Below are 22,284 nucleotides of genomic sequence, written 5' to 3'. Positions count from 1 at the left end.
TCAGGCTTTTGGGAAAAGAATTAAACTGCTGGGGAAAAAAAAAAAAAAAAAAAAAAAAAAAAAAAAAAGAAGACGACAAGAAAAAAAATAATGTGAAGAGGACAGAGGAGCAGCCTTGAAACCCATTCGTACTGTGCTGTTTGTGACAGACTGTATCCTGCCTGTGTGCATGCTTGCATGAGAGTTTACTAATACATATCATGTTAATTACCCACCTATGTCCTGAAGCAAGGCTGGGAATGAATTTCAGGAAAAGAGATGTTTGTTTTGCACCAGCGCCCACATCCCATATACTCTCGGTCACGAGGAAATTGCCCCGTACCTCCACCCTGTGAGTGCTCGCTCCTGCAGCTGTAGGCACCAAGCAGGGAGAACCCACAGAGCTTACCCCCACCATGGAAAACTCACTCGGGAGCAAGCCCTGGGTCTGCGCGCTGCTCCTGCCCCAGCTGAAGCAGTACAGCTGTTGCTTTAGTAGAGAAAGGGATTGGATTTCACAGCCTGTGTAATCTGCGACAGAGCTCTTTGGCTTGGGGAGAGCAACAAGCCTCACCCAGGCTTAGCCATCCCCTTTCTGCCCGTAGAGGAACGCCCCGGTTGACATAGAAGGAAAATTGTTTGCTGAATTTCTGCACAGCCCTCCTTCCAATTGCTGGAGAGAGAGGGGGGAGTGAGAAAGAGAGAGAGTTTAAGGCAGGCTCTGCACTGGTGTTCTGGGCTATTTCAACTTCAGGGCAACTTTAGAGAACTTCAGTTATTTTTGGTAAGTTTTTTGTTTTTTTTTTCCCCCTAACAAAACTCTCTTTCTTTTTTATCTTTGATGCACAAGTTTGTAGCAGACAATGGGCTTTCAGTACTGCGAGGAGATGTGGGCGTGTGCGTTTGGTGTTCTTTGATGCAGAAATTGAGCATTCTAAGTGTAAAATCATAGCGTTCCCAGCTGCTGGTTAAGTGAAACCTGCAGCCTCTGTGGGTTAAGTGTTGCCACTGGGGGAAGGCACAGTGAGCGCTCCAGCTGAGGTGCATCCCACCTAGCACATAGTTTTGCTTCTTTCTTGCGGATGGGAAGATATACGGTCAGGGATGAAATGTGTTCAGCCTGCTGAAGTTTCTGAGCTCCTTTGGTACTGCAGGAGTTTCTAGTTTCTGTGCTCAGCCTCCCAAAGTCTTCTGAGGGATGTTGGTTCTCAGTGCCACACACACCCCTCCATTCAGTAATCTCTATTCCAGATCATGCGCGTTGTTTTTCTGACTTCTCCCTGTACACTTAACCCATGGTATGATCTCAAACATAGCAAAACTCTTTCTATAGTACACAGAGCTTTATTCCCAATTGTTCCAGTTGTTGCAAGGTGCAAACTGTAATTTATGTACTGTGAGGTTGTTTTCTGATGAATATGAGGGGTTTTTGTGTGCTTTCCCCATATGTATATATATATATGTATATATATTCAGATGTTTATAATATCAGTGCTTCTGCAAGAGGAATTTATCTGTCTGGTTATTATATCTCAAGAAATACCATTTGCAATATATAGAGATATCATGATAACAGACTGACCTGGAACTAGAATCTCTGTATGTTAGTGGTATTTGAGACTTAAGACCAACCTTGAAGAATTAAATAACGGAGATAAGTGATGCTGTCTATAGAAGTGGAATCCCAAATGTCTTCATTGCAAGGCTGAGGAGGCCAGGTGACAAAATGCTAGTAAATATGCTGGGTAACAATTTTCTGTCCACCTGTCTAGGTCCTTTGCCTCATTCTGCACCTTGTTTCCGAACACATGACTTCAGATGCTCTGAATTTTGTCAGTGGCCACCTGTAGAAAAGCTGAAAAATGTTCTTAAAGTTTTGAGAGAAAAGAGAAAAGCCATTACTCATGGGAAAGCCCTAGAAGTTTATCCTTCTACAACAAGAACAGAGTTCTTATAAAACAAGAAACGCAGAAAGTTGAAAGGTGACTCTTCAATTAAACAGATAGAGGACTTTGCTTACAATCACCTGTTGCATACACAAGGGAAAACTTCTAAGCATTGCTTTGCTCTGCATCTTACTACAGTAAAGAAAAACTGTAAGGAATTGTGCAGGTCCAAGCAAATTAAAGGAAAAGAAGCTTACGACAGGCAATTTATTCCCAAAATCTAGCTTAACAGTTCAAAAGTCCAGCGTGAAATGGTTGCAGATGTTTAGAAGTGCAGGAAAACACATCATGTCTCAGAATTTATTAGGTTTTATTAGTTATGGTTAAAATGATAAGTGTGACTGGAGCTTTTAATTGCCATAACTCTATAACAATGGAGTTAACAATAACTCTTCAACCATAAACTGAAAACTATAAATCTGCGTGAGGCCCTGAGCAGCGCTGACATGTTCTGTGATGGCTGGAGCTTTTTCATGGAAGCATGTAGATTTGTTAGTGAAAATTGCATTTTACTATCTTTGGTGTGGCACTCTCATAAAGTAAACTCTACTATTAGATTACGAGGCTTGTGTAAATCTCCAGCTGAAGCCAGCCTGCCTCTAGTCAGAGCCTGTAAGTAATTCATTGGGGATGGCTGCCTTCCAACCTCTATGAAGAGGGTGTTAAAGTCTTCGCAGGCAGACGCAGCAGCGGTAACTTCTAGCACTGATTTGCCAGGGATTTGGAGATGGTGTGTGCTTTATGCTTTTAATTGTCTTGGACGCTCAATCTGCATTCACAGCTATGAGGTCAACGTGCCTCTGTTCACTTTTGGCTGTACTTGAAGCTCATCACTGAAACAAAATCCAACTGTCTGTGATCTATAGTACAGGGAATCACTGTGCTCTGAGTTAACCTCCTGCTGACTTTGGTGGGTCCAGTGCCCTGTACTCGGTTCAGGGAGGCTGGGCTGGAGCCACTCTTCTTCAGGGAACAACACTGGGAACTTCACTGACACTTTCCATATTGGTATAATTGTCAGTGGAAGGGGTAGGATGTGTGGTGTTGGGATCGTGTGGAATTATCGTGCTTTCTGTGAAGCCATATGAATGTATATTACCTTGGTTTCAACCTCTGAAAATGCACAGAGACTTGGTTTTACCTTACCTTGAGCCTTCTACTAGGGCAAAGAAGCCAATCTATGCAAGTAGAGTAACCAAGGGGCAGAAGTAATTTTTTTTTCTAGGATTCCTCTAATTAGGAGCTCTAAATAGCCAGAATACCAGCCCATGCATTCCAAAAGTATGAAAGCTACTGGTTTATATTCTGAGTAAAAGTTATTTTCCGGATAGCATCACCTGACAGCTGCTGCCTTTCCTGCTTCCCTTAGCTGTAACTACCAATCTGCCTGGCAGGCATTTCCCTCCAACACTGAGCAGAAGAGCAGTGCTGAGTGGAGGTTAGACCCTGCTGGGACCATGCTGCTGTCTCCATGCAGGTGATAGATAGCATAACACTGCTGTGGCAAGGAAGGATCCCTCAGATGACCTGCAGCAATGGCAACTCACTAAATTTATGTGTTCACTAATGCCTTGTGCTCAGGATGTTAAGGTAGAGGCTGAAATGCATTATTTTGTACTGGAGAAACAAAACTGCATGCTAGGGGAGGACCTTTTGTGTGCTAAACACTCCTTATCAACATTTTTATATTCTGTGAGGAGGCTACAGGTAGCTAATTGAATGTCTGGAAGGAAGTGCTGCCCTACTGCAGAGCATAGGTCTATAGTTTGCTGTTGGAGAAGGAAGGGCCATGAGTTTGCCATCCAAATCTGGCCAAATGCGTTTAGAGAGGGTGAAGCAAAATACATTAAAGTTCCTATGGCACATAATAAGCCAAGCTAACCACTGGAGGGTGCATCGGCTCCCACGTCCCAGGGACTGCAGCTCCTCAGGGAGTGAGTCCCAGGTTGCAGGAACAGCCCCTGTGAAATTCCACTAAGCAAGGATGCAAGTGCCTGAAGAAGAACAGGCACGTAGCCTGTCCACTCCATCTCCCCAATAAAGATAGTAGTGTCTTCAGGGGGCAAAGTTATCTGGTTTTTTTTGGTTTGTTTTTAATTTAAAGGAGGAGATAAGGTTTATATGATTTCCAAGCCCACTGATAAATGCTTGAGACTCCAAAGTCACAGTAACTTCACTGCTGGACAAATGTTATTTCTCCTCCGTAGCTAAGAGAACAAACACCGTTTGATTTTGATAGTAGTGACTGTGTCTGATATTTGCAGAGTCGGGGAGCAGTTGTTATCCCTGCTGCCATTGGATTTTAAATATCTTTCTACCTGTCCACTGACCTCTCAACAATCCCCCCCTTGATTAGTGGTATGTTTGTATCTCAGCCTCCCAGCATCTAAAAGCAAAGGCTCAAGCTGCATGCATTTCTTCTCATTTCTGCATACTGACAGAAAATCTTCACCATGCAGTGAGTCCTAGCAGCTCCCACACTTCACCAGCCTAATTATCCCTGTTTTTCCTAAGTATCCTCACACTCCAGCACTAGAAAGTTAATGCCATTCCGCTTTCCACAGGTCACTTCTTCATTTGCTTGCTGTGTGGTTTGCCACAGCACCCAGACTTTTGATTCTCAGCCAGTCTTAACTCTCGTTTTCCCTCAAAATAAGTACATGCCTGAACTTTTCTTTTCCTTGCCTCACGTCGTTCTCATTGTAATCCAAAGATCCAGCTTTGACGGAATTATTTGGGACAATGAACTGAAAAGTGGAAATTTCAGCTCGAAAAAGAAGCTCAAAGGAATTCCGAGATGTTCTTGCTACATAGCAAGAACTACTTTAACCAGTGTTGGCATTATATTCTGAAGGGGAAAAAATGCCTCAGAGGTATTAGACATAATGTTGAGAATTAGTTAGAAAACCGCTTTTGGTGAGCCTCAAAGAGGTTAACAGCTCGCCCTCAGGTCAGATAAGTATCCAAAAAGCTGCGGGCTTTTTGTTTGCTTGAAATGTCTGTGTGTTTATCAGAAGGCTTATGAGCTGGAGGTCTGTGAAACTAATGTGAGAAAGCTACTGGTTTCTATTGGTGATATTCCTTGGTGTGAGCTGAGCTTTCTCTGTTACCATTTCTAAAATCAGCCCAAAGCAGAAAATTTACAAAAATGCAAAAATGTCATTAAACATTTCCCAAATATTTTCATATATGCCAGAATGTGTCTGATTTATGTTCTAGTGAAAGGTTACATTGATTTTTATACGAACTGTGTCCTCACCCTCCTCAAGGTTGGCTTTTTTCACATAATGGGCTTGACTGTGGGAAAAAAGATGACTTGGGCAACAAATAGCTTGGACAACTCAGTGTTGAATTAAAGTGAACTCAGTCACTCAGAGCCCATTTTGGAGGCAAAGTGGGCATTTCCTCGTGAGAATGACTAGATGTAGGGTTTGTACTCATGGTGATGGATGACTACAATGCAAATAATGTGCACAGTTATGAGGATAACTAATTTGTCATGCTTGCTATGGCCAGAGTGCTGGTGGTGTTGTGAAAGGCAATGTGTTCATAGGTCTGGCTATTACTCACTACTTCTGAGGAAAGTGTTGGTCTAGAAAATTATCAACTTTGATGTAAAACAGACTTGAGAAAAGTATTTCACACACCGGTATTTACAAGAGGACATTTCAGTTATTCTGTGATATACAGAGCTGCATGGAAGCAGAACCACACAGATCTATTGTGAGGGGAACACATTTAGTAATAGCACAGAAATCAGTGATCTAAGTCAATATTTGGATTCTTTGTCCTCAGTGGATTTAGCAACCCTTTCATTCAGTCTAACAGAAATCTGTGAATGGAATAGGTTGAGTAGAGATAGCAGGAAAAAAAAATATTTCTTTTTGTAGTTATACCTCCTTAGAGATTAAAGAAAAGCTTTTGGATAACTGTACTAGATTATGCCAGGAAAGCTCTACACAGGGCATAAATTACATAATTATAATGTATAAGCTTATGTTTTACCAACACTGTATGCTTTACACTGCAGCAAAAAGATATATTTGGGAACAGGGGAGCCCACTGTGTGCTCCTCTGCCACAGCCAATACCAGTGCCTGCAGACCTTTGTGCTGCAGTGCAGGACGGCACACATAGATACAGCCTCATGAGCCCAAGGGGCTTCCCCTTGCACCAGAGCAAAGAGAATAAAGAAGAGATAACAAAACAAACCATGACAATTAGCATTTTCTCCTTCCCACAAATCCTTCTTTTTTTAAATACCTGATAAGAGATGGAGAAGGAAGGAAAACCATCATCCTCTAACCCCAAACAGGAACAGCACAAACAGACGTGCTAACTACTCGCTAGCTCTGTTCTTGTGAGGAGACAGAGATGGACTGTGGTAAGCTTTTAGCTCTCTGACACACCTGAAAAATACAGGCATGGACAGCCAGGGCCTGCATGCTCATTCAGAGGGAGCTGGGACCAGCCAAGCTGGCACTGACCAATTGCAGCAAGTAGCAATGTCCTTAACCTGCCTGCACATGCATTGGAGAGGAGTGATGCTTTTCTGCTCTGAAGAGGGTTTGCAGAAGCAAACACCTCTGGGAGGAAGGCAGAGTCAAATCTGTCAGAATGCCTATTGTTTTACAAAAAAGCCACAACCCAGTTACATTTCTTGAGATTTATTCTTGTCATTTATTGCTGCTGCAGGCTGATGGCAGGTTAATGTTCCCACCACAATAAGTGAAAAATAGCCACCTACTGGATGTGTCTCAGAGGACTTACAAGCTTTGTGTCCAGCCAATCAAGCAAAACAGGGGTGGCAGGAATAAGGAAATAGATTTACAGGGAAAGGAAAGAGGCTTTCTTGGGCTGTGTTTTGGTTTGTCTCATTGTCTAGAAGATCCGAGAAATTTGCAGTCATAATAAATCCCTGCTGGTTGGAGCAAAGCTGAGGATGCTGTAATCCAGCAAGTGGGTGCATGCAAAGTGCTTGTGGTCCAGGCGCACTGAATGGCCACGTGAATGCTGTGAGCTTGGTACAGCACACCTGAATGCAAAATCTTGCTTCAAAAATGTGCATTTGTTTTCTGAAATAAAGGGAGTCTTGCAAAAAGAAGCTTAATATCTTAGGTAGACTGCAGCTGCTGAAGTTTTTCTTCCCACTATCAAGTCATGCCCCGTGAGTGTTTGGAGGAAAGACAGACACAACATGTAACACTGCATTTCCTCATGACGTCTGTCCGGCTCCTCTGAGGTCCCCTCCCGTAGCCACAGCAGCTCACGGGCAGCAGAGTTGTGGCAACACAACACAACACTTACCGCTCTCTGACAGACTTTTATAAATACAGGCAGGAAAAACAGAGTGGCTTTTGCCTTGAGGATGAAAAATAGTGTGCTTTTAACTACTCAGAGACCTGAACTCACCTTGGGCTGAAAGAGGTAATGATATTCTGCTGGAAGGGCACGACTTGTTCTCATGAAATTAGATTACGTTGGTTTTAGAAAGTACGTGGAACTGGCCCTCTGCACAGACTCCACAAGTAGTTCAGCGACCTGATATTAAACAATTGTATACTTTGTTCAAAAAATAAACAGATGGAAAATTAATACTAATGAGCCACCAATCTTTAAGCAGAACCCAGAACATTCAGTCCAAGAATTGTCCTGTCAAATTTTCTACCTTTCAACAGAATACAAAGGTACATAGCCTACATCTAAACCTGTACTTATAAAAATAATGATGCTGCTTCTTTTTTAAATAGTAGATAAGTGTTTGCTGGCTGAGTTGCAACTATAGTGTTTTTGCAATTAGCGGTTCTTTGCAAATATGTGTATATGCAATACATATCTATATAATATGTGCTTAGGCAAGTTTTGCACTGATAGGCAAGTTGGCAGAGAAATCAGTTTTCGTTGTCCATCAGGGCTGGATTCAATAGAAATGTTGGCTGACTTCATCACAAGCCTTGGAAACCATTAGAGTATTCAAAACTTAGGCAGTCAGATGCCTGCTTTTATTTCTATTGACAAAGGAAGAGGAGGGATGAGTAAATGTAAAACATTTCCTTTCAACATTGAGCTCAGAGAATGCAGCGTGGTGCAGGGAGGAGGTAGGATCCAGGACATCTGGGTTGTATTTATTGCTGGCTATGCTGCCAACCTGCTTTGTGACTTTGTGCAAGTCACTTTTTTGCTTTGCTACCTCACTTTCTGTGAGGCAGGGAGAGCTGGTCGCCTTCTTGAGGTGTTCTGGGCAAGTGCAGGGACTTTCTTGGTGGCCATGACTAGATGCTGCAGCATGTTTATGTGCATTATATCGGACAATGCTGGCTAGGTGATCAGTACCCCAGAGCTGGGCTGTTGGAGAGCCCAAAGTGAAAGGTGTAGCACTGTGTAGCACTGCACCAGTGTAAATACCTACCATAGGTACTAGTAACCAGTGCCTTCTGTTACTACAGATGGAAAGGTCATTCACGGCATGAGTCAGATTTGCAGCCTCTCATCTGTGCTTATGATCTTACAAGATGAGCATGCTATAGTTTCTTTGAAGCCAATGGATGTTTTCCTTGAGTATGCACAGAATGAAATCTGAGTGCTTCATGATTTGATCCTGTGATACTAAACGACCAGCAGATATCATCTGAGCCCTACAGAGTTTTGTAGACTTCCAGCTGTGACATTTTCCTATCCATTTAGCTACTGATGGGTTAGAATAGCTATTATGAATATCCCTTTGAAAATGCCTGGAACACTAAAGCTTGGTCAGACCGTCCTCTCCACAGAGCTGTATACAATCACACATTTCTCTATTAAGTGTTGGGAGAGACGATGGGAGAACTTGCCATGAATTGTGATAATTCTGTCTTTATTCAGAGTAGAATCTGTGAATAAAGATGCAGTGTGCGGTGTAGGGCCGGAGTAATTAACAGAAAACACCGATCTTTTCTGTGTCTGTTCATTATGCAGCAATAGTCTCATTTATCTTTTTCACCCATGAAGAAGAGAAATTATTAAGAATTACAGAGCAATGATACAGATTTTGCGAAGATGCAGAGCAAAGATACAAATTTTGCCGGGCGTAATGTAGATTTGCTGTAAACTATTCTAGATCAGGAATCACTTTAACTGCACTGATCTTTTCTCCCGTGCAGGGTAGACATGCATTTTTCTTCCTACGGTAACATGCTTGGCAACCTGAATCAGGCAAGTGAACTGGGGTGCAAGACACCTGCGTTCATCCTTATGTTTGGTAGTAGCACAGTCACATTGCCTCTCATCTTTGCTTTCCGCAATGCTCTGTCCACTGTCCTCTCCCTTTGGCTCTTCCCACTAGTTTGATGAAAAAGCTCATTGGGATAGCAGTGTTCTTTCACTGTGTATTTGTACAATGCAATGAGGTGTCAGTCTTGGGACAGGCTCTTGGAAACTCCCGAGGTATAAATCGTACTAGAAATTAATTAAGTGAATACCACTGTCTTAGATGTCAAGATAAAGTGTAAAAATTATCTTCAGTAAAGTGATCTGAATGTTTTATAGTGTGATCCAAAGCTTCTCCAGACTTCATAGGCTTAAATCCATCCCTTAACACCCAGCCAGGACTTCCTGCAGTGTACTCCAGTGCTACACTGACAAGTCTGTAATGTGAAATCAAAGTTGTGTTTGAGTTGCTGAGGGTTAAAGCCGGTTATTCCCACAGTTCCCATTTCCTAATGTTTTCCATTCTTGATGTTCTTCACTTTTAATGTTCATAGTAGCTTGTGCCAAAAAAGGTGTTTCCTATCATGTTCTGCTCGCATTGTGTTGCGAGGATTTTGTTTTTATTCCATATTTTCAATCCCCAGAGAGCTAAGGTTAGTCATAAACTTGCTTTTGGCTATCAGATTCATGCGTGGTTTGCTATAGCAACAAACAAAAGCATTAGTCAGAAACTGGCATGAAGATATAAACACATTTTTTTTTGTGATATTACCCAGAGTTAGCTTAATTTATGTGGTACACTGTTGCCACACAACTGAATCCCAGTTAGACTACTATTGTAGAATGTGAGCTTTATAAAAAATACAAAGAATATATTACAGTGAAATGATCAAATCAGTGGATTGATGTTGTCATTTGAAGATCGTAAGCTGAATTCTGCTATTGCACTGCTGTAAGTCAGTCTGAACTCCTTCATCATGTATACTTAGGTCAGAGGACAATATCTCAACCTGGATCTATCGAATAAGAGGAAAATCATCATCAAGCAAGCAAAAAGGCACTTTGCCTTTGCTGTTTCAACTCCATAATTTTACCGCAGCAAAATGATGAGAGGTAAGCATTATCAGATTGCAGTAGATGGATTCAATTCATTGCCAACACAGTTGGAAAGCATTATCTGCAGCATGGCAGGGACGGGGAGGCTTGGTTAAAGATAGTCTCTCTCCGGATGTGTTGATGCAGCACTGGGAAGGTGCGGTTTGTGCAGAGCCACTGTCTATCTGGCTCTGGGGAGGAGAGGAGTGGCTTGTGCAGCAAGCACTGGCATCTCTGAGGAGCTGGCTGGGTTTGTGCAGCATTTGCTGAAATCCCACAGCTAGACAGCTACCAGTCCGTGAGCCAGCTCGTTTAAAGGTTGCTTCAGAGGGTCTGTGGAAGTGCTGATTATTGCCTAGGCAGGGCAGGCACATTCCTGTTAATGCTTTATTCCAACTGTTCGTCTTCGCTGCACCTTTTCAGGAACGTGAGCCCTCCTTGTTTTTGACAGCTGTATTTAATGCAAAACACATGCACAAGAAATGTGTTTTCCAGTCTCCCTGGGCTGGCATTGTTCAGAAAGGAGGGCTTATACTTCCCTAGAAACCGTTTGGATACTTTTTCAGACCTCTCTCTTCAGGCATTTAGCTGTAGAAGTGTTTGTGACCTTCTCTACTAAGCTGTATGCAGAATAAGATACAAGTACTATCCACGTGTGTCCAAGCAATGAGTAACAACTGTCCCAGAGCCTTTATATCCCTATATGATGCTAATACCAGTCCAGAAGTTCTTAAATGGGCTGGTGGTTCCAGCTGCAGCAGATAAACCCGCAGCAACGTGTGCTTTGCATGGCACTCTTAAAATGGGCCTTTGACATCCAGGGATCAGGGACAAGATCTAGCACCAAGTGTTGGCAAGCTGTGTTCCAAAAACCAAAGATCTCTTTTCCCTACCTGAATCAATCAGTGGAAGAACATGTCTCAGATGACCTTACGTTTTCGCCCTGGCCCTGCTCACTATGCTTAGCTTAGCACAATGGCCCTGAGTTCTGGGCACTGGTGTCTTTTCAGAATCTTTTGAGATAATCTTACCGTATTGGATTTGTCTAGCACATAAGTGTAAAAGGACTTATTGTTCAGATAGCAGCTCCTGAAGTAGGACTGACTGTAGGCAATGGATGGGTTGTATTTGTTGATTTCCCATCCATGCCCAATTGCATCAAACCATGCACTGAGAGATGCCAAAGAATTTCTTTCAAAGCAGGTACGCGCTGGTTGCTTGTCCTCTTCAAAGATCAGCCTGGCCATTTTTCTGTTTCCTTTTTTCCCTTTGTCAAAAAGGAACAGACCTTTCCCATAGAAACGTTCAAAGGGTATTGAGGCACTGGCACAGGTTGCCTAGAGAGGTGATGGATGCCCCATCCCTAGAGACACTAAAGGTGAGGCTGAACAGGGCTCTGAGCACCCATTGGAGCTGTCAGTGTCCCTGTTCAGGGAGTTGGGCTGGATGGTCTTTAAGGATCCCTTCCAACTCAGGTGATTCTATGATTCTGAAGTAGTGCTCAAATTACTTGTAATAAAGAAAAAACAAATTCTGCTCTCAGAGTAGTTGCAGAATTCTGTCAAATCCAACCCCAAACAGTACTATATAAAGCAAATTGTTCAGTCATTGCTGAAATGTTATTGACATCTACCTTCACAGAGAACCTTGGGAACACAGAATTCAAAAATACTACAGTAAGACAATGATGAAGCTTTTGCTTTTAGACAGTAAATTGAAAATTATTCCAGCTTATGATTTCAAGGTAGGAATCATTTTCCTTTTCAGGCTTCACTGTAAGCTTTATGTGGTTTATACTCTGTTTATACTCTCTTATATGTTAGCCTCGATCTAGAACAGCTGTTCATAAAGAAAAATATTACAATGTGCCTTCAAAAGGAGCACATCCTGTTTTAAATGAATTGAAAAAATATTTACCCTATGTGTGAACAGACCATTATGATAAAGAAAGTTACTCATTTCCATAAAGCAGCATTATTTTCTTATGACAAGAAGGGCTCTGAATGTTTGCAACTGTTATGATTCAGCCCGAGGGTTGATAATCAAACCCAAAAAATGGTTTTCTTGGTGCTTTCAAACAACTCCACCCATCTCAATTATTCCCCCAGTTACTACATGGGTGAAACTCAGCACAGTTAATTTCTCATTATTTCAGTCTTTAATCATAAAGAAATCCAAGATTGTAGTAATGAGTCTTTAAAAACTGCTTTTTTTTTCCCCCCCCCAGTTGTTTATACTAGCCTCCATGAAACATAAAACTGGAATCTACTTCCTTAACTAAATTATGCTTTCATCTAATCTGTTAGGCAAGCATGCTGCTTTTTATTTTTGGGTGCCTCAGTGGCTGTCCCCTCTCCGCAGTGGTGCGGAGGGGGAAAATGAGATTATTCAAATAATTCTCCTTCTATAACTTAATACATAAATCCAGTGCTTTTCAGACTCAGCTTTTTAATTCTAATTTCAAAGAATACTGATTAAGTTCACAAATTGAATTTGTAAATGAGATACCCTTATCAAATTGAAGTTTAGATTATGCTGAGGCAAAAGGAAATTCTGGTGTACTTTTGCTAGGGAAAGCCTTCCAAAACAGAGGTGAGCACCAAGTAGCCAAAACAAAGAGGCTGTGCTTTTAGAAAGAATTGGCAGGTCACCTGTTGAATCTTTTTCAAAACTGACTTTTAGGGGCTGAAAACTCAGTCTGTAGTTCACATTTGAACTACATTGATGTGAATAGTGCCATATTAATAAATTTATTAATTGACTCAGTGCGTGAATTTACCTGAAAATGAGCTTTTGTGCTTTTGTGAACTCTCAGTTTGTTTCCAGAAATTCTTAGTTTTTAGGGAGACTTCCGTACACTACATAAAAACAAGAGAAATTGGGCGGTGCCAAGTACTGCCTTGCTAGCATCACTGTTTATTGACAGAAAATATTTTTATCTTAACAAAGTGAGGGAACAGCTAACTTTATCTTTGATGTAAAATATTTTCCCACAAGTATTTTCTGTCACCTTTTCCCCATATCTCTGGTATTACATATACATTAAGGAACTTAAAAGCTTAGAAGATATTTTCTTCTGTCGTGATTTATGTCCAAACAAGTTGCCCAGGGAACTCTTTCTCAAACAGAAAACCTGCTTCCAAGGGCTGTTATTTATATAAAAGACCCCATAAAAGGTTGTGAAAAAGCTACAGGGTTTTTTCCTGCATTCCTGTTTTGAGAGGGGCTATACCCAGCATACCAGAGAGACATGCACAGTAACATCACTCCATTAATACTGCTAAATCTGGGTACTTAATTTTGACTGAATTTTATCAGTGCAGTCGAGAGAAATAAAAGTTTTCCAAGACAGCAAGAACCTTAGACTATGTAAACACAATATATAAATATAATCATAAAATCACAGAATCACCAAGGTCAGAAAAGACCTCTAAGATCTTCCAGTCCAATCGTTCACCTACCATCAGTATTTCCTTACTAAACCATGTCCCTCAGTGCGACACCTAAACAGTTCCTGAACACGTCCATGGACAGTGACTCAACCACCTCCCTGGGCAGCCTGTTCCGGTGCCTGACCGACCACTGTCTTGGAGAACAAGCATTCTCTAACATCCAACCTAATCTTTTATTTTTTACAACATACTGATTCTGGTTATGATGTTTCTTAAGTGGTTTTGAGGAGCGATCCCTTTTGAAAAATCTGTTTCTAACTTGGATGGCGGTAAGTGGCATTTATAGAAAGCCTGTATGCATTGATTTGGGCTTTTTATATGTTAGTAGAGCTTCTGAGACATGTTCTTAAGGGAAGAACGTGCATCCTATCAAAAGCACCTAGAATTAGCATCCTTCTTTAATGAGAGAGCAGGCAGTAGTCAGCTTATCCTGCTACTTCCTGAGGGGCATGGTTTAGTGGTTGATGGTTGGAATAGATGATCTTGATGATCTTTTCCAGCCTTAGTGATCTCTAGATCACCACCGGGCTACTTTAAGAGACAGCCTTGGGCTATGGCTGCTACCTCTCAAGCAATACTTTCTCTGAAGACTGAGAAATTTAGTTTCCAGGGCTGTCAATCAAGAATACACAGGGAGAATGATGGTTTTTAATATATTTGTCTGATTGTTTCTAATTCTGGAGGGCTGTGTTTTGGCAATGTAGCAGGCAGTCTGCTGTGGGAAAAACCTAGATTCTTGGGGTGATGAATCAGTGAGGAGAAGGAATGTGGGAAAGTGAATTCATGTGAGCTTTATGGGCCTTATCTGTAATAGGCACCCACCTGCCGCTGCTTCTAGGCAAGCCATGATAAGAGCTGAATTCACAGCTATCTAGTGGGGAGGACAGCAAGAAGAGTGCTGCCCATGGGAGGAGGACAGCTTCACACTCGCTTTCATAAGGCTTGTTATATAGATGGAGGAGTTTATTTCTGAGGAATATCAGAGACATCCCTGGTTGTTTTGTTGGTGCTAAGAGCATTTTCCAGCTGCCTTTTTCACCCAGTCATTTTCAGCTGTATTTTAACCAGCAAGACAAAGGATAAATCAGGAGAGAAAAATTCGGGTATCAGCCACTACTGCCCACTTTTGCTGTTTGTTTTGGACATCATTCTAGCACTGTTCTCACAACAAGCTTGAGTAGGGAGTTTCTTTTCAAACACTCTGTCACTCCTGTAAAATATTCTTTTTCAGTATTAGGTGAGATATTGGACTATTCAAATGTTTTACTAAATATTTTATTCTAGCACCAGAAGAATTGTGTGGATCCAGCTAAATGCTTTCATTGATCACGAGAACTACTGAAATCATGTTGCAGTAATTTTCACCCAAGTAGTGGGAAATGGTGATAACTGGATCAAACCCACTAACCCAGGATCTGGGAAATTTCAATTTGGCAAAAGAAAAAAAAGGGAAAAAAAAATCCCCTGTACTTTTCTTGCTTAAATATGACTCAAGTTGAGAGTCTGTGCAGAGCCTTGTTAGGGTGCTTTTGTTCTGATGGTCTGTAATGTCCTATGGATTCTATTAAGTTTATCTTTACGATCAGAGGAAAGATGTACGACTGTAAAAATAAAGAGCTCCCTTCTGATTGCTATCATGAAAGGTTTTGCTCACATTGTGAAGACTGAGCAGGCATGCTTTTAATAGTTTTAAATCTGTGGACAGAGCTTATCAATAAACACACACTCATGGGAAAGCCATTCATTCCCCTTTTCATCTGGGGGCTGTGAGTTTCTCTTTTTATGGTAGTGTTTATATCTGTTCTTAGATGCCAGTGCTCCTCCACATCTTCCCTGATATTTATCAACCTGTAGAAAATGCTCTGCAAAATCCTATACAGCCCAGTCTGGGGTGTAAGAAACTTTAGTTCCCTGAATGCTGCTCTAATTTGCAGAGCAGAGGCTTGTACTCTGATGAAAATAGGAGCTAACTTCACAAACAGCTCTCTGGCTGGGAGAGGAGGCTGATGATTGTAATAGGTGCATTTTCTGATTTCAGAAGATTTTGAGATGAGATGATTTGAAGGCTTCTAATGAAGTACTCTAACTGCCGACAAGGGCAGCTTAACATACCAAGGCTTTGATTTGAAACATCTTGTCCATGCCTTGAATGGAAGGAAACTATTCACACGTTGGTTATTTGGGAGTAGCTGCTCCTTCAGCGCTGCTCCAAGCCCCTGCTTTCAGCTCGAAGGCTCAGTTACATTCATCACAGTGCAAGTATGCAGCTAAGTGACAGAGTGCAGCCAGGGGGTTTTACCAAACCAAATGCAAAACAAAGGCGGGAGTGGAGCTCAAACACAGACCAAACTGGTTCTGATAGCATCCTGCAGATAGGAAGGCCTGTTAAACCCCTTCAGCTGCATGCATCATCATTATTGCCATTCCACAGGCTAGACCTTTGGCCTTCATCCCACAGAATCCTAGAATTTCAGGGCTTGGTGGGGAGGGTCCCTCTCCCAACACAAGGGCTGCTGTTCCTCCTTGTATCGCTTTTTTTCTGAGGCAGAATGGCTGTTTTTTCCACTGTGGCAATAGTTCATTTGGGAGCTGACAAGTTAGTTAAGCAAGGTGGAGCACTGGGTGCCCCCGCTCTTTCATTGGCAGTGGTTCAAATGAAGTAACATAGCATTCCTGGCAGAGGGTGGGAGAAGCAGCCCTCTGCGTGACATTGCACCCGCACCTCCCCACTGCCAGCAGTGCTGCCCGGATAGAGTGACAGGCAAAGCATTCCTGCTGCGGTCCTGCCATGCCCCGCAGCTCTGCCCAGCAGTTGCTGTAACTCAGCCCATGGGATCTCGCAGGACAATGGAATGAAACCAGTTCTCTGAAACGTGCTTGCAAGTTTCTGTAGAAAATGGACCTCTCGGTTTTTAGCTGATGCTTCTCCCCAGCGTAGTTGGAGCTGCTTACTGGTAATGCCTTCAGAAAGCTTCCCTAAGGAGCATGGTGCATGTGTATGGTTTACTTGCAGTCCCTTTCAGATTCTTACCTTCACCAAGCACTGCTTGCAGGATAGTTTGTCTCACAGACAGCACTGTTTGCTTGGAAGGCTGTGGCTGTTCCACATTGCCTGGGATGATGTGCGTGGTGGGAATGAACAGCCATAGCCAAGGCCCTCATGCTTAGCATACCCCTGTATATTCTTAGTTGCTGGGTTTTTGGGTGTTTTTCGTTGTTGTTGTTGGAGTAGTTTTTTGTTGTTGTTGTTTGTTTGTTTGTTTGTTTGTTTTGGTCCTTACATTAATCTTTGGCACATATATTTAAGGAAATTTGCAGCTGAATCCAAGCTGTGGTGTTAAGGCAGATGCTGACAGCAGTCTGTGGACAGCAAATCAGCCATGGTTTCTTTTTAACAACAGCCCTTGAAGGCTTCTAGTCTTCTTTAATGTAGCTTGAGGTCATCACTTCCATGTGTAATTTGAGCTGTAGAATAAAGCTCCAGGGGAAACATAGAGAAATAGTAAAACATTTGAGGCCACTGCTGATACTGAGTATTTTTGTGCTCGTACATCTCATTTAGCAGGGGGATTTGGCAAATCATGGCTCATCAAGCCAGTTGATGCAGCTAGGAGAACACAAAGTTCTCCTTGTAGGTTCAGAGATCTGTAGTACAGCTGAGTTTGGAAAGTAGTGAATATCATTTTTTAAGTGCCAAGAGTTCATTTTCATATTCAGAAAATGGTAGCCGAGATAGAAAAGATTTTTTGCAGTCAATGTAACCTTGTGAAGGCTTTTAAAAAATCCAGTTTTAGACTATTTTTCAGTCATGAGTTTAAATACTTGATGATGCTGCCTAGCTGAAATAACATTTTAACTAGTTGGTTGATTTACATTTATTCATCACTCCTCAGTCTTCTGGAATATTCTTGGAAATCCAAAGAACCCAGTGCAAGATACATGCAATAATTAAATAACCCATCAAAATAATTGAGACGATGGATTGGGATAGATAAAAAATAGAATTGGGTAAGGAAAACACCGAGGATACCAAAGAAAAAGTAAAATATTTGAATGCTGCCTTTTTACTTCTTACCTCAAAGCGAGGATTTTCTCTTAGCAAACTCAAGTCAGGTGAACTTACCTATCAGAAAATGTACTCTTGAGAGGATGTGTTAAATGCCAAGCATGTGCATAGTGTTCCTGTTATCAAGTGCTTTTCTGAACCGGGAGCTAGAATTTAAAATATTCTAATTGTTCTAAATATTTTCTATTTCAAATATGAGAAGTGAATCAGTTGGGACTGTGGGGCTCTGAGGGAAGAAAAGGAATCCAAGCAATTGTGATACCTGAAAGAGGGGGAGAATGAGCCATGGACTAAAGATTTGGGCACAGTGTTTGTTTCAAGAAAGGCATTCCATTTAGAAAACAGGAGTAAGCAGTGTCTAAGAATGAGTCCTGTAACTGGCTGTGGGCTCGAGGCTGTTATTTCCATAAAAGCCAGGTCAACACTGGACAAATGGAAAGGTTTGTGTTTTACCGCAGCTAAGAAATGGTAGTTTCTTAAACAACACCAAATCCTAGTAGAGAAAAGGCACAGTTTTGTCTCTTTCGTATATTAACAAAGAATAATAAATGAGTGAGCAGAGCATAAACATGTCTTGTATGTTTACCACAGCTCAGGTTCTGTCTGTTAAGAGAAACCCAGTGTTGAAGCAAAGTTGGATAATTCATGCCAGTCAGTACACAGCAGAATGAAACCTCTTCTCCTGGATCAGGATCTTACCTGAGAATGAGCAGTGCTTAGTCTTCGTCAAAAGTATGTGCACTGCAATGATTGCTCAGATCTCAGATTTCCCCAGTCTGGGTTAAAATCCCAGGGAAAACAAGACAACAGTGGCATTCTAGTTTGCTCCCACAAAAATAAACAAATAAAATAAAACAAAGCCACTTTTGGCAGGAAATCTAATGCCAAAGGATTTGATGCAAAGAAAAGTTGCATACTTAAAAATAAGAGTAGACTACTTCAATTCACTAAACTCATGTGCAAACATAACAGTACTATGAAACCTTAAGAAGAACAGAGAAGGGAATACAGTCTGTAAGAATTTGATCTGGAATGAACAGCAAAATAGTTTAGTTTCTTTTTTTTAACAACACATCCGGTATTATCATTTGCTGTTATACTGTTAATCTGATCTTAAAGCATTCAGGTTATGATAAATCTACATGCTGGTGTCCCACTTGAGGATGGGTTCCTCTTTAGTTTATACAATACATTAACACACACTTTTGCTTGAATTAGATGACACTGTCATACTTTAAATTGATTGTGATATCTCTAATGAGATTTTGGAAACTGTTACCCACAGAATGCATATACCAAAAAAAAAAATAGAGCTGGTTTTACATTTTTGCAGTTTTAGCCCAAACAGCCCAGCTGGATTGCTAAATTAGAGATAATTTTTTTTTTTAATGTGTTTTAAAAAGCAAACACAATTTTCAGTCATATGATATGAAAACGCCCCATTCTATATAACTCCTACTGCCTACTTTCAAAAAATTCCCTTGTTCTGAAGTCAGTTCACTGGCTATTAGAAGCAGTCACTGATGTAAATTCCATCTTGTTTATGAAAACATTCTGAACAAAGCATTAATTGTCCAGAATTTATTAAAAAAAAAAAAAAAACCTCAAACCTATAAAACGTTGGCATCACTACTATTTGGGGTGTGAGAATGACATGCATATAAATCATAGTTTACTGGCACAATCTTATACACACAGAAAGAAGCTTTGCTGAAAATGGAATTCATTGTAATTCCTCTCTTTTACAGATTTGCTTTTAAGGAAAAAAAATCTGAAGCAAGTCATGGACCTACTCTACAGTGGGAATGAGGGGTACAAGCCTTCTTGACATAGGTTGACTATGGTAGGAGAGAGAATTTACATAGGTAGAGTCTGGGGAAATCAGAAGGTGGGTGAAAGCTCACAGATTTGCTCAGGATGTTTCTGATGACATTTGAGATTTTGTCAAGCCTTGATCCCCAGTAAGGACAAGGAAAACAAGCACCTGTCAGCAAGCATCCAAGCAACTGAAGCCACCCATGTGCCTCATACAGCACTGCTTTGCCTGTTAAATGGCTGATGAAAAATAAGAAACATCTCTCCTGATCTAGGCACAGATGAGATATTATCTAGCCTGAGCCTACCTTTCCACATCCACACTAAATAAGACTTGGCAGAGTCATTTGTTGTTTTAAAATGTAATCCTGATGGGAAGTAAGTGTTCAAGTTTCACTGTGGGAAGTGATGTAATTATCCTGGGGTTATGAGTAGCCTGCTCTTAGCAACAGGAGGATTTTGAAGTTATTGGCTGCCTAATCATTCTAAGTATCCTTGGTTTAAAGCAACTGGTTTTAAAAGTTTTACTTCTGCTAGAACCTGTAGGATATACCCTACTGGATGGTGAGATAAATCAACTGTGCAAATTGTGCAGGACCATTCAAATCCCAAGAAAGGAGAACCCCACAGTTGCAGTGCTCTAGATCTAAACAAATAAAACATCACTAGAGTAAAACAAGAGAAACAGCAGTGAACCAGTCCAAGAATCCTTCCAGATAATTCTTTCCTTTTACTTTTCCAGTAGTAAAATCATTGGCATCCACCAGGGATTGATGCAGAATTAGCCTTAAAGTGCTGCACTGAAGAGCAAACATTCTAGCAACCCAAGCACTATTCTGTTAAATCATTCTAATGGACTTCAAATCTTGTGGGTGGGATTTTCCCAAGTGAAAAATATGGCAATGCCACAAGTCTAAGTCCCTACTATTTCTTGGAATTTTAGTAACAGCCATAAAATTTGCTGTTGGCACCTGAATCTTTAGAAGCGCTAAACAAATTAGACAGTAAAACCTCAGTCCTGCAGGTCTTCTCCCAGTATGATGCTTATTAATGTGGATGTGGTGAAGAATTTCATGAATGAATTCCAGAACTTTAAACAGAAATGTCGAAAATCAGGTTTCTAGATACACATTTGAACACTCATTTTCTAATTTTGTTCAGCTTCTGAAAACCGCATGTACCAGAGCTTTTGAAAAAATCAAACCAATTTCTGTAGGTATTTAATCTGAATTGTGACCTGCAGGAAGACCATTTTCTGCAGTTTTCTAAGTTGATCTTAATTCTTTGGAGCTAAAATGTCATAGGACAGATAGTTAAGATGATTTAAATGATGAACTTGGCCTCGGACTGACATGGAACATATCCATTGGAAGCACAATATCACCATTCATCTTAATGAAGTAGACCACCACTGATTACATGGCAAAGATCTTAATGAACTTGCCAACACTAAGCAATTTTCATATGCATAAAAGATAAGGAAAAAAAAAAAAGTAGAATATCAGTAAAGTCTGAAAACAAGCTATCAAAATCACAGCCATTTTAACCAGAGCTCAGCAACTTGTAGAGTGATTGCATGCATATATATGAGACATGCTAGCTTGTCTGCACATACAGGATGCAATATCCACATTCAGAAATATTATTTTCCAGCCCAATAATTCTTTGTTTAAACTAGACAATGAAAGAGTCATGCGATGTTGCTTGTGGCTGTTCAAGCATATTTTTAAGCCAGGGGACGTGTTTAGGCAAGCCAAAACTATGTATGATAATGGCAGTTGCAGAATCGGATCCGAGAGAGAGGGAGAGAGCCCAATGCCTTGAAAATAACACATCGTGGAGACAGAAAGGAGGTATGATCATCAGAACAATAATTTCTATATGTATGTAGAATATCCTGCACATCAGGGAGTGTTCATCTCAGCCGTACTGTCAGCTACTGGGTAAGCTTGAATTGCTAAACATGATGATATATCCATTCTAGTTTCATTCTTTGTGGCATAACTTCAGGCATTTCAAAATAATCCTACTTTCAAACAGCCTGTCTCTTTTAGCCCATCCCTCTCTGCCCTGGATACTTTTAAAACCCATGAGAAAAGAGTCTGTATGACAATCAAAGATTCATGATGCTTACTCTCTGAAAACCACTTTGGAAAGATCAGCCTGATGAGATAAGGAATTTGAACAAAAGCAGTTCTTTCTACAGCCAGCCATGCGCATTTCCCAGGTGTGCCGCTTGGAGGTTGGCTTGACAGCTCTTTGCTGTCTGCTTTGCACAGCTCAATATCAACTCCAACAACCTGTGTGCTGCTTTCAGGTTCTGGACGACAGCTGAGACCGGCAGAGCCTCCGGGAGATGCTGATGCTGATGCAGAAGATGAAGATTCTGTGAGTTTTTTAGGTTGTTTTGTCCCAAAACCTAGCAAATTATGGCTGCTGATTGCAAGCTCATTTCTTTAAAGCTTTATCTATGGTTCACCATCGACTGACTCCACAAGGAAGTATGCTGAGAGTTTGTCAGCCAAGTTCCTTCTGGGACTCCTATATGGTTTGCTTGTTTATAGAGGGCAATATAGTTTGAAGTTACGTGATGCAGAGTTTAACCTTGCAAATGAAACAAGAGATGGCATAAAGATGGCCTTTTTGAATTGTTACTAATTGAGCTGTTAATACTTTCAGTCTGTCCAGCCCACAGATGCATACAATTCATAAAGAAAATCAAAGTAATTCTATCAGCTCTTCTGCCA

General features: G+C 41.1%; 1 protein-coding gene across 1 annotated transcript in view; it reads left to right on the top strand.

Annotated features, from left to right (window-relative positions):
• AHNAK2 (AHNAK nucleoprotein 2) overlaps positions 1 to 22,284 on the top strand; it is a gene marked incomplete at both ends in the record, with an annotated part of 60,279 nt that overhangs the window by 19,439 nt on the left and 18,556 nt on the right. The window contains one exon of the mRNA XM_079537486.1: positions 21,855 to 21,925. Within this exon, the coding sequence (XP_079393612.1) occupies positions 21,855 to 21,925 (71 nt within the window). The remainder of the gene's footprint in view (positions 1 to 21,854; positions 21,926 to 22,284) is intronic.

The sequence above is a fragment of the Tetrao urogallus genome (genome assembly GCF_951394365.1).
Source record: "Tetrao urogallus genome assembly, chromosome: 6".
NCBI lineage: Eukaryota > Metazoa > Chordata > Aves > Galliformes > Phasianidae > Tetrao > Tetrao urogallus.
The sequence above is the reverse complement of the archived record's forward strand: the minus strand, read 5'-3'. Positions and strand labels throughout refer to the sequence as shown.